This window comes from Cricetulus griseus, chromosome 5 (assembly GCF_003668045.3).
Source record: "Cricetulus griseus strain 17A/GY chromosome 5, alternate assembly CriGri-PICRH-1.0, whole genome shotgun sequence".
In the NCBI taxonomy this organism is placed as follows: Eukaryota; Metazoa; Chordata; class Mammalia; order Rodentia; family Cricetidae; genus Cricetulus; species Cricetulus griseus.
The window spans coordinates 160,983,696-160,996,581 of record NC_048598.1 but is presented as its reverse complement, the minus strand read 5'-3'; the positions used below and the strand labels follow the sequence as shown (position 1 = coordinate 160,996,581).

The window sequence follows — 12,886 nt, the reverse complement described above, 5'->3', positions numbered from 1 at the left end:
TCTAGAGTGGAAATTAATTAGTTTGAAGGGAAATCTTCTTTTGAAGCACACATTTAATGAGTTCACATATCCAGGGATGTCCTCCTGCTAGGGATTGCATACCCACTTCATCAAGTGGTGGGGACAGTTGTTAGTTAAGAGTGAGTGGCTACAGCTCTTGCATAATGCTCAAGATTCCCTAGACATCTAACTCCTCAGTTCACATCCCCCTGTGTCCCAAAGCTGAGTTGTTCTGTTCAAGTGTGATGGTCCACAGCCACACTCATATCGGAAAGAAAGCATTCAGCTCTCATAGGCTCCTGCCTGGACCTTCACTTACTGCTCACGTACTCACATACCAGGGAGAATGCAGTTGAACTAAAGACTTTTCAGCACCTGCTCTATTTTGGGAGAAAAGTAGCTTAGTAGCAAGACTGGAATGGCTTGCAATACCTAGAGCAAGCTGCTTAATTGTCTTGATTCCCATTCCCTTTCCTGTAAATAAAAGAATCTTCGGCATCAGGGTTGTCCTAATTAGGTGTCTGAAAAGTCCCCATGTCATCACTGTGTTGCAGAGCACTATGGCCGACCCACAGTTAATGGAAGCTTACAGTTTGTAGTTTCTTCCCAGGATCCTTGGCAGAAGCCAAGGAAGCAACTTTAAGGAGGTCTGTCCTCACACATGGACCAGGACAGAGCTTGAACATAGGGCCATAGACAAAGCGTTGCTCCTCACAGCCATTCTTTCCTTCATTAAACATTATTTGTTGAGCTCCTGCTATGTCCCAGATACTGTTTGAAAAGAATAAACAGATGAGAATTCTGCCCCTAATTGAGCTTAGTATTGAGGGGCTTGGGTAAATACAAAGCAGAAATAGCAGTCCAGACATTTTTAGAACATAATTTCAGATATCTAGCCCTGTGAAAACAATTGGGCAGGGAATGCAACCTAAAGTTTAGGAAGCATGAGTACAGGGTTCAGATAGTTGTCCTACCACAAAACCTGCTCTCCATGGGGTGGAGGGCCTGGGGTGTGCAGGGGGCAGTGCTATGATCATTGATGCCCATTCTTCTTCAATAAGATGTCATTTGAATAAACATGTACTTCAATAAGCAAGTTGTTATTCTCCTTTACAGCGAAGGAGAAAGGAGAGAAGAAGTTGTTTGGCTTCTCTTTTGTTCCCCTGATGCAAGAAGATGGGAGGACTCTTCCAGATGGCACACACGAGCTTATCGTGCATAAGGTACCAATAGTCCCAATTGATGCTAGGCCATCAAAAGCAGGGCACAGTTATTGACTGCATGTCTTACAACTTTAGAAAAGAGGAAACAACGACTAAGATGACTTATTTTGAACTCCAGGCATGGAGCTATACTCCTTTAATTCCAGCACTCAGAAGGCAGAGGCAGGTAGATCTCTGGATTCAAGGTTAGCCTGGTCTACATTGTGTAAAAAAATGCAAACAAAAACAGCATATTTCTGAAAGTATTATTCTTTATTTTGTTGGGTTTTGGAGTTCTTTTTGTTTGTTTGTTTGTTTGTTGTTTGTCAATACAGGGTTTCTCTGTGTAGCTTTGGAGCCTATCTTGGCACTCGCTCTGGAGACCAAGCTGGCCTCAAACTCACAGAGATCCACCTGCCTCTGCCTGGCGAGTGCTGGGATCAAAGACGTGTGCCACCAACACCCAGCCAGCCGAAAGTATTATAGCTCTCTATTTTCTATGGCACATTATACACACACACACACACACACACACACACACACACACACACACACCCCTATGTATAGTTGCATATATTTTTATATTGGGAGTAAATCTTTTCCTTACAAGTTAGGCACATTAGGCAAGTGTCAAATGAACTACTGAACTCCTCAACCCTGAAATGTACTTTCTAAATGACTTATTTTTTCATCTTAATTTAGGAATACATTTGTTTGCATGGACTGGGGTGTTAATCTCAAAGACCTATCTGTTGCTAAGATGTGATTAAATAAACCTTAGAGATAGTTTTGTACATACTACTAATATACACTATCTTATAAGTCTTTATCCCCAGAGGAAAGTTTGTTAAGTTAAACAAACTTTTAAATGTTTGTCTGTGCTTTGTTATGACAGCTTTTATTTGTATTTTAAGTCACAATTCTAAAAAAAAAAAATTAAAAAACATTGGAACAATGTAGGCATTTATATGAAAATTCAGAAAGAAGGAACTGCCCAGAAATTGTCAGAGAATACTTATAAAATGAAATACAGAATCAAATGTATTGTTTAAGGATGCGTGCAGTTTCCTCAAATACTCCTCCTGCTGGGGAGGGTCTACCATCACCTGACCCCAGGATTCCTTTGTGCTTTCCTACTTGGGAAAGAGAAGCCACCGGACAGGAACTTTGCTTATTTCCTGTGCCCTCTCCCGCCACCTGAGCCCTTATCTGCACTCTTGTCTTTCTTCCTGCTTCCTGTCTCAGGGGATAAGGCAAGATGCCTTCTCTTCAAAGCTAGTTCTACCTTCAGCCCCCAGGAGTTCCTTCCCGTGCCCTCCCTTGCCCTGTGTCTGTAACTGTTTCCTGTCTAGTGCCAGCATTTATTGGGGATGTGAGCATACTCTGCTCTCTCCCTTCCCAGCTCACTGTCCCTACTCCTCTGTCCCATTAGTTCTCCGAGGTTTCTGTTTCCACCATTTAGATGAACTTCCACCATATATTTCTGCCTACCCAGGGACTATAGACCCTGGTTAAAAGAGTCCTCATTTCTGAGCTATCACTGTACCAGCGAGCCGCATCCCTATCTTTCCCCGTTTGTGCTTGGAAAGGGTCTTAATATATGGAAAGGGTCTTGCTGTATGTTGCCCTCAAAGTACAGTCTTCTTGCCTCAGCCTCTCAAGTAGCAAATACCACAGACACATTCAACTCTGCCGAGCTACTGGGGTTTTCTTATTTAAGGTATTTGGGCTGGTTCCAAGACCTTTGCATGCTGAAAACCCCCATGCTCCAGGCATGCTACAATGCATATGCTTGTGGGGTTTAGCAGTTTTAGATTCACAGAAAAGCTGTAATATACCCACAGACTCTTCACCTGTTTCCTTATGTTATCACCTTTTACATAAACAATAACAAATAACACAGTGACAGTGAACCTGTCTAGGTAGTAAAATACTGTTAACAGTTTTTTTTGGTAAGTTTCTGTGAATGTACAGTAAGTTTCCACTAATTTCATTTGGCTGTTTCCTGGCTCCACTCCAGAACCTACATGGCCTTCCGGTGTCTGCCACCACTTGCTCCCATCTGCATTGTTTCTTCCCTTCCTTGCCTGCTTGGTCACCCTCTTCTGTATGACTGAGCTTAAATGCCCACTGTCCCATAAAGCCTTCCTTCCATACCCCAGCAAAGCTGGTACCCAGTGGTTTTCGAAATCATTCTTAACACACGAGTGCAGTCCTCTGGTATGTGAGGCCTTCAAAACAGGGCTGGTGTCCCTTTCCTGATTGCATTTTTAATACTGATTGAAATATGGGCAAATATTATGAATTTAATAGGTATATAGTAACATCAACCGTGACTGTTCCTGTTGAAAAAGTCCCCACAAGAAGATATTTTGTCACTAAAAATTATTTAAATCTGTTTTTCATTAGCCAGTATTATAGAATTTCAAGTAGTCTCACTTTCTGTAGTTTCAATTCTCTATAATCTTAAGCTGTATATCCTTAATTTGATTGACATACTAGGGATTCGCTGCCTTAACTTTCTATGAATAAATTATAATGCAGATCTCTCCATCACGAATACTTGCAAAACTGCCTTTTGGAAGATTCATACTTGACCACTGTGGTTCAGAGGCACATATCGTAGGTCATGGTTGGCAGGTAGCACAGGACATGCTGTCCCATGACTGACTCCCAAGAGCACACTGTCTTAGTTAAGGTTTTTATTGCTTTGAAGAGATACCCTGACCACAGCAATTCTCATAAATAAAACATTTAGTTGAAGCTGGCTTACATTCAGAGGTTCAGTCCATTATCATCGTGATGGGAACATGGCAGCATGCAGGCAGACAGGGTGCTGGAGCTGAGAGTCCTACATCTTGCAGGCAACAGGATGTTGGCTGACTCACTGAGCAGTGTCCCAAGCATAGGAAACCTCAATGCCCACCCCCACCATGACACACTTCCTCCAACAAGGCTATACCCTCTCCATCAAAGCCACACCTCCTAATAGTGCCACTCCCTATGAGATTATGGGCCCAATTACATTCAAACTATCACATTCCACTCCTCCATAAGCTTATAACAACATCATAATGCAAAACTCATTTATTCCAACTTCAAAATGCCCTATAGTCTATCACAGTCTCAAAATGTTTTAAAGTCCAAAGTTCAAAGTCTCTTCTGAGATTCATGCAATCTCTTAACTATCATCAGCTGTAAAAGTCAAAATCAAAACACAGGTCACATACTTCCAACATATAATAGCACAGAATATATGTTACCATTCTAAAAGGCAGGAAAGGAAGCATAGTGAGGGAATACTAGACCAAAGCAGAGTGAAAACCAGCAGGACAAACTCCACACTGCATCTCCATGTCTGATGTCAAAATGCTCTTCAGATCTCCAACTCTTTTCAGCTTTGTTGACTGCATCATACATTCTTTCTCTTGGGCTGGTTCCACTTCCTGTTAACAGTTCTCCTGGGCACATAATCTGCAACTCTGGCATCTCTAACATCTTGGGTTCTCAAGGCAGTCCAGGCTTCAATTTCACAGCTTCACATAATGGCCTCTCTACAAGGCCTCCATTCAGGGACACCCCTGACATATGCCTGGCCTCAGCAGCTGTATTCTGTAATTCCTTTCTTCTATCCTTAACTCTAAACCCAAAACCACATAGCCAAAGCTGCCAAGTTCTGCTGCTTGCTGGGGCTGGAACATGGCCCTTTTGTTCAATTACATCTTCACCAGCTTTCTCCCTTTCACTGCCTAAGCTTGGCTGTCCTGAAATTAGCTATGTAGAACAGGCTGTAGAACAAATTCAGAGATCTGACAGCCTCTGCTTTCTGAGTGCTTGTATTAAAGGTATGCACCACCACACCCAACTCTAAGCTTTTCTTTAGTTCTTTTTTACAAATTGGAAATTTGGCTAGGTGGCATCTTGCCCTGAGATCCACATTACTTTAATTCCATTTCATAATCCATTTATCTCCTTGAACACAGAATTTAGCTCTATTCCACTTCCTGATGCTCTTTTTCTCCTCAAAATTTTCATTTTGTAATTTACCCTACTCAGCTTTCTCCTTTTCATTACACACCCTCATTAGAGTTACCACTAAAACCACATGACAGAGTTTATACTAGCCTGTTTTGAGATTTCCTCTGCCAACAGAATTAATCCAAAATTCTTCACTTCAGCCTCAGGCAGACTCTTCAAACAAGGGCAAAAGCAGCTCCCTTCTTGACCAAAAAGTCACAAGAACAATCTCTAGGCAACATACTAAAATTCTCCTCTGAAACCTTTTGAGTGAGCCCCTGACAGTTCAAACTAACTCAGCACCACTGTCTTCCACGACTCTACTAGTATGTCCCATTAAGCAGTGCTTAAAGCATTCCATTCCTTTTATAACCTGAAGTACCAAAGTCCAAATTCCTCCAATCAAACACATGTTCAGGCCCATCACAGCAATACCAGTCCCTGGTACTAACTTCTGTCTTAGTTCAAGTTTTTTATTGCTGCAAAGAGACAGTGACCACAGCAACTCCCATAAAGAAAACATTTAATTGGGGTGGCTCGCTTACAGTTTCAGAAGTTCAGTCCATTATCATCATGACAGGGAGCATGACCATGTGGAGGCAGATGTTGTGCTGGAGCTGAGAGTCCTACATCTTTCAGGCAACAGGAAGTTGACTGATGCACTGAGTGGTGTCCCAAGCATAGGAAACCTCAGTGCCCCCCCCAACAGTGACATTTAATTAGGGTGGCTCACTTACAGTTCAGAAGTTTAGTCCATTGTCATCATGGGGGGAAGCAAGGCAACATGAAGGCAGACATGGTGCTGAAGAAGGAGCTGAGAATTCTATATCTTGCGCAGGCAACAGGAAGTAAACTAACATACTGGGTGGTACCTTGACCATAAGAGACCTCCAAGACTGCCTCCCCCCACAGTGACACATTCTCCAACAAGGCCATATCTATTCCAACAAAGATACACCTCCTAATAGTGCCACTCCCTTCAAGGGCCATTTTCTTTAAAACCACATGTGCCAAAGGGACTTACTTTTCTGGTTCAATCTATTTGGTATTCTATATGCTTCTTGTAACTTTCTAGCCATCTCCTTCTTTAGTTTAATAAAATATTCATCTGTAATTTTGCTGAAGCTGGTTTTCTTCTTCCTCCTCTATTCTTATTATTCATAGATTTTTGTCTTTTTACAGTGTCCCAGATCTCCTGGATATTTTGTGTGAAGAAATTTTTTAATTTAACATTTTCTTTGACTTATATATCCATTTTTTTCTGTCATATCTTCAGCCCCTGAGATTTTCTTCCATCTTGTGTATTCTGTTGGTGAAGCTTTCCTCTGTAATTCCTATTCTAATTCCCCAAATTTTCATTTCCAGAATACCCTCCATTTGAGTTTTCTTCATCAATTCTATATCCATCTTCAGATCTTGATCTGTTTTATTTATTTCCTTGCACTGTTTGTGTTCTTCTAGATTTCTTTAAGCAATTTTCTCATTTCTTCATACTGTTTGTTTATGTCTTCCTGGATTTATTTAAGGGATTTATTCCTTTCTTATGGACCTCTGTCATCTTCATACAAGCTGTCTTTTTCTTGGGCTTCAGCTCTCTTAGAATATTCAGCATTGCTGGGCTTCAGTTCAGACATATTGTTCTTGCTGTTATTGATTGTGTTTTAAGATGACATCTAGACATCTTAAAATGGGGTGATTGTAGGTCGAGGTGATGACATCTGACTTTGTCTCTGATGGGTGAGTGTTTTGCTCCTTGGTTTCTGCTTCCCACATGGACTTTAGGAAAGTGTGGCAACTGCATGCTTCCTATGAGGACATTTTCGAAGGACCTGTTTTCCCTGGCCTGTTCATCTGGTGTGTTTGCAGGGTATTTCTGCTGGTTTTGTAGACTGGGATAATGGGATGAGTTGGGGGAAGGAAGGTTGGAGGAGATCTTTGTGATATGATGGGGATGGAGTCAGAGAGGAAAGGAAGACCAGGTGGGTTTCCTGCTGCAGATTTGGTGATAATGAGACTGGGGGATTGGGATCTGGAGGAGGTGTGGAGGTGGAGGTGTGGATCCACAGACAGCCCAGTTTTTCCCTATGAGGAGTGGCCCTTGAGTTAGTAGTGTCTGCCTGCTGGGATTGGTAGCTGAGACAAAGCCACACATGGGAGGAAGAAAGTTAGGGAAAGTGTGTGGGATCCATAGGAGATGGGGACAAAGGGTCTCTGAAGGCTGACTGCCATAGGTGTTCACTTGCAGAGCTGTGATTAAGACTGGGGGATTGGATCTGGGGGAAACAAAGCTAACATTTTATTTGAAATAGGGTGTTTCCTCATTCCATGGGGCAGTTAGATCACCTAAAATACTATTTCCTTTACTGGTGTTTTGCAAGGTAATGATAGTTCAGCAGCTCTTACATGACCTGTTGGAAAAGTAGAAGCATCTTTTCAATAAAGTCTTCCAATGATTGTCAAATGGGATTTCTTTGGCATTTCCAGTGTCTCCCAGACTATGTTAAAGCCTACATATAATCTAAGTCTTCTAACAAGACATTGAGGTTTTAGGCAAGGACAACAGGAATCCTGAGTGGTTCAATATCCTGATCTCACATTGCAAGTGAGAGAGCTAGGAACTCAATTGAAATTGATCAGAGTTCAAAATCCATACTTAATTCTTTTACACATTTTTGGTGGATTTTCCAGAAAAGCCAAATTCTGCTTATAATGCTATTCGGAATGTTTCCAGTTCATAAATGCTACAAGAGGAAATTATGCTTAATAATTCTTTTGAGATCTCCCCTCCTGTTCTTAATTTTTTTTTACAGTGTGAAGAAAACACAAACCTTCAAGATACTACCCGCTACCTCAAGCTTCCATTTTCCAAGGTCATCTTCCTTGGGAACAATAATCAAACCATGAAGGCCACAAAGGAGTCCTTTTGGATAACATCGTTTCTCTGCTCTACAAAACTCACTCAAAATGGTAATGCATAAAAGCCCCACACTTAAGGGATATACAAAACAATTTACTTGACAGTCCCCCACCTAAGGGCATGTTCGAGCTGTATGTATTTTGGTAAGCATATTCAGCAAGGATTAAAGTATTTAAGAACTTTGCTCTAGAAAAGTTATTGATCCTTTCACTTAGGAATTCTAATAAAGTGAAAACAGTAGTGACCCCATGCGCACAATTTAATGACTAAAGAATTAACCCAGTGTTGAAAGCTAATTGTTAACTAACTCCTCAAATAACCCAGTAACAACCAAACTGCACTTAACCCAAGGAAAGATAAAAGTGCTACCACTTTAAATCTCTTGTTTTATAGCCCCATAAGCAGTGCTAATTGCATGTTTGTTGTTGTTTTTGTTTAATTAGATGGATATTGCTTTTCTCCTGTAGTGTTGCTTTTTATGTCATAGATTGTTTAGCAAGTTATGATTAATAAATCAAGTGCATCTCCTTGGCAAATTGTTATAAGAACTGTGTCTGTAATGAAAGAAGTAAATTAAACATTTTTTAATTTTCCATGGTTGCCATATATGGCTTCTGGCTAGCACCCTGAATACTGAATTAATAAATTAGATACAATATGTTGAAAGGAATCACTTCATTTCAAGGCATTGTATTTCATGCAGCTTCTATATCTAAACATTTTGTCTTATGGAGCAGTTTGTAGAAAGAAATAGTTGTCTCAAAATGTAGTGCCAAAAAGACAGGGGAACATAGCACTGCAGTAGCGACTTCCTTTCAATCCCCTCTCAGTAGCAAGGATACCATATTCACATAAGACACAAATTTGTGTTAAGACTTCCTAGACTTATTAGTATCCCGTGTTTAATGTTTTGACTTAAATCTGACCTCCACTGACTTGACTCAAGGACTAGAAATAAAGCATTTACCAAAACTCAGGTGTTTGCTAGGGAGGTTATGAAGATAATAAAATCAATTGGCTCCCCAGACAAAATTTATATTCATCCTATGTAGGGTATTTATGTGTCTATGTAGCTCTTACTGTTAATTAAATGTCCTAACTGAGACATTTTGGGATTGTATTTATTGGATATTGTTGCTACAACAATCACCACAAACTTTCTGGCTTGAAGACAGAAATTCACTATGGTTCTGGAGCCAGATGTAAATCCCTTTCATTTTAGTGAGGCTTCGTCTCTTCTGGAGGATGTACAGGAAAGTCTGTTTTTTCTCATCTTTTCTAGTTTCTAGAAGCAATCCGCATTGCTAAGATTATGGTCCCTTCCTTCTTCAGAAGCTACCAGGGCAACATCATCAAAATTCTCTCACTCTGACCCTCTACAATTTTTAAAGGTCCCTTGTGATTACATTTCTTGGAAAACCTAATTAATTGTATCTCCTTGTTATCAGAAATTTAAGCCTATTATGAAGTTTCTTTGTTAATATAAGGTAAACATACAATTTCTAGGAATTAGGGTATAGACATATTTTGGGGTTGTTCTTCCTGCTACCACACAGGTAAACAATGATAAAATTGCCTGAATTTTCTGTAGTTCTATGGTTTAGGGTGGTAGATTATAAACATAAGATAGGAGAGACCAGGTCCTAAAGACTCAAAACTGCTTTTGATAAAAAACAAAAGAAAATCTTCAAGTAAATATCAAAAATTAACTATCACGAAATCCTTATATTAAATGTCTGACTGTATGAAGATGGGATCAGTATTTTGTAGGGCTCCTGACTAACCAAGGTGAGTGTCAATGTTGGTGTCAATTAACCTTGTCAATTAAGTCAGCTCAGAATGAGCCAAGAAATGAATAGTGTATTTCCAAAGATAGGAAGGGGTTGGGGTGAGGAGTCAGTCTCTTTGTGAGATTTGCATCCTAGGCATACATCTTTATGTAGAAACAAATTGGAATTCATTCCATTTCCAAGGTGGATCTAAATTGGTGTCCCCCTCCCTCCATTTTACTTGACTTGGAAAAAACACAAATTATATTCCCATGACAACTGGACACTTAGCAAATGATGTGGTCTCAGGGAGTAATCTCTCAGAGCCGATCTGCACTTAGGACTCCTGGTAGGTCTGTCTCTTCTTGCTGTGTGGAATCCAGCATTGTTCATGGCTAGTGCTCCAAATCTAGACCACTCTGCAGGTATTTCTGATGGACAAATCAAGTAGATTCTTCCTACTTCTTTACGGGAATGGGAGGCGAAGTGTGGTGCCACAGGCCTGTAATCCCATATCACATAGTGAATTCTAGGCCAGCATAGGCTACATGAGACCATGTCTCAAATACCTAGGTACACGCGAGCGCACACACACACACACATACACAATTAAGGAGTAAGTACATGCCCCTTTATACTTGGTAGGCCAGATGCAAAGAGTATACTTGATACATGCTCCTTGAATAGAATGTAGAAAATTAATCATTTCAGTGGTACAGCATTTCTCCTGATTTCCATTTAGCATACCTTCAGGTAACTGAAGCAGACCTAGGAATGACAATTTTGCCTTAATTCTGAATACTGTGTGTATACAATTGATTACAGCTGCTAAGGTCAGAGCCTGGGCTCTGATAGCTCTAACAAATTGGGCTTGAGCACCTGTTTTCAGTAGTCCAGTGTACAAACCGTTTATAGTGGAAAGGAGATTTATTCAATGCAGCCACATTGAGGATAGGAACAAGTAAAAGATCTAGTGAGCTCCCAAGTCTGACTGTAGAGTCCTTAGGTTTAAGGAGAGAGCACAGGATATACTGAGTAATCCCAGCCACAGGGTGGTCCTTTCTGTCATTTCTCCACTGTAGTCACTCTTGCAAGGTGGTGTGACAAGTTGTCAGAACTATGAAGAATCTCTTCCTGGGAGACAAATTTCTCCTCTGGGTGGCACCAGGCTTCCAGCCTTTTCTTTCTCCCAGGATGAGATTTCAAGGGAAATTCCAGTTTCTTTGGGGCCATTGTTTCAAATAGGGATAGCTAAAGATGACACAACTGTCTCTTTAGAATATCTTCATTTCTACAAGGATGATCACATAGACAGACATACTCATTTTCTCTTTAATTTACTCTAGTATGAACAGGCCTCATTGAGATTCATCAGCCTGCTTCAGCCTGCAGGAAAGATGGAACTGTCTGGAACACCACAGTCAGTTTTCTGGCTCCACTTCTGAAGTCCTGTACACAGTTGCCCACTACTGCCTCAGGACCACTCTTTCCTCTCCACATCCCACAGGGATCTGGTGTCCTTCAGTTGCCTCTTCCTTAAACAAATGGAAGGAAGATCCAGGGCAAGAAATAAGAGCTGGGATGTGGGTAGAATGGGAATCAAGGAGAGATACCTTGGAAGGAAAAAATACCTTGGGAGACTTCAAAGGTAGGGAAGGGTAGCATCCTGAAATTTGATGCCAGAGGAAGGAGAGAAAGACAAAGCAAACAAGCCAGGAGAGTGATAGAACCATACAGGGCCATTGTGGAGCTGTCTCTGAAATGTCAATACAACCAGTCAGTTTTCAAAAGGGTTCACTTATGCTGCTGTAGAGTTAGATATGAATATTAAACAATGTGAGGGTTTCTTTAATGAACTCGTTATAAATTTGTATCTTGAAATCAATCCTTTAAAAGTTTGTCCATGTTTTCATGCAAAATCCTCTTTATCTCTGTTTATTGTAGATAAACATTTCTATTTCAATTTCTATGGTCTCAGTGTTGATGGTTTTGGATTGGGTGGTATTTGCATATACATGAACTATTTGGAGGATGAGACCCAAGCCTAAACATGAGATTCGCCCGTTTCTCATGTTCACCCTATGTAGCATCCTGAAAGATAGTTTTATACAACAGTCTCTGTGCCAGCCTTTTGGCTGCCCCATTGTGGGAGGACAGGGATCAGATGGTTCTGAACTTTAGAGTGTTTCAGGGTTTGCTTTCCATATTATGAATCCTTAAATTTGCAATGGGATTTTCACTCTGCAGTCCTTCTTTTCAGTTTTCCTCTTGAATAACGCTTTGGTAGATTCTCTTCCTGTGTTCTCCATGTAGCCCTTCTCCCCTTAACTACTTCCTTGGTTTTATACAGTTTTGAATAACATTGGCTGTTGTCATTGTTTCCTTGTTGGTCTTTCACATTCTCAGCAAACCCCATTTGGGTTCATCTTGAAACCAGAGGTTTGAAGTGAATTTTTTGCTATTCAATCTGAAAAATCCTCTCTGGCCCATCTCTTGGCTTCAGAGCATAGGCTAGCCTTACAGGTTCCTCTATCCCTTGCTTCCTAGCTTGACATTTCTTACTGTCCTTAGTGATCCCCAGATGCTATCATCTCCTGATCCTTTGGAAACTAAGGAAGCTTAGGCCATGATGTCACCTCCCTGAAACAGTCTAAATTCTGCCCAAGAAAGATGGAGGGGCAAAATTTGTCCCTTCTAATCTAAAAAGGCTTATTGAACTGGGAATCCACCTGTCAGTTTCAGAGATAACTGAAGAAGTAGGGCCCGTATGCTTGTTCATATACTGTGGTAGAAGATAGCCTGGAAAGCCAGAAGTAGGCACTCTTAATTCCCGAGATTCACTAGATGGCCTACCAGTAGACTGAGCAGTTGTCACAGTATACTGACAATGTGAGGTCCTAAGGTTTGAGTCACCTTACCAGTCAAGAAGACCTTCATTGCTGGATAGAATCAGTTGCTAGGAAGAGTGTTCATGTTTAGGA

The 12,886-nt window shown here is 40.8% G+C and overlaps 1 protein-coding gene across 7 annotated transcripts in view; it reads left to right on the top strand.

Annotated features, from left to right (window-relative positions):
- Dock4 (dedicator of cytokinesis 4) overlaps positions 1–12,886 on the top strand; it is a 392,331-nt gene that overhangs the window by 258,369 nt on the left and 121,076 nt on the right. For all 7 annotated transcript variants that reach the window (XM_027419722.2, XM_027419723.2, XM_027419721.2 and 4 more), the window contains 2 exons: positions 1,117–1,223; positions 8,030–8,186. In XM_027419722.2, coding sequence (XP_027275523.1) covers positions 1,117–1,223; positions 8,030–8,186 — 264 coding nt within the window. The remainder of the gene's footprint in view (positions 1–1,116; positions 1,224–8,029; positions 8,187–12,886) is intronic.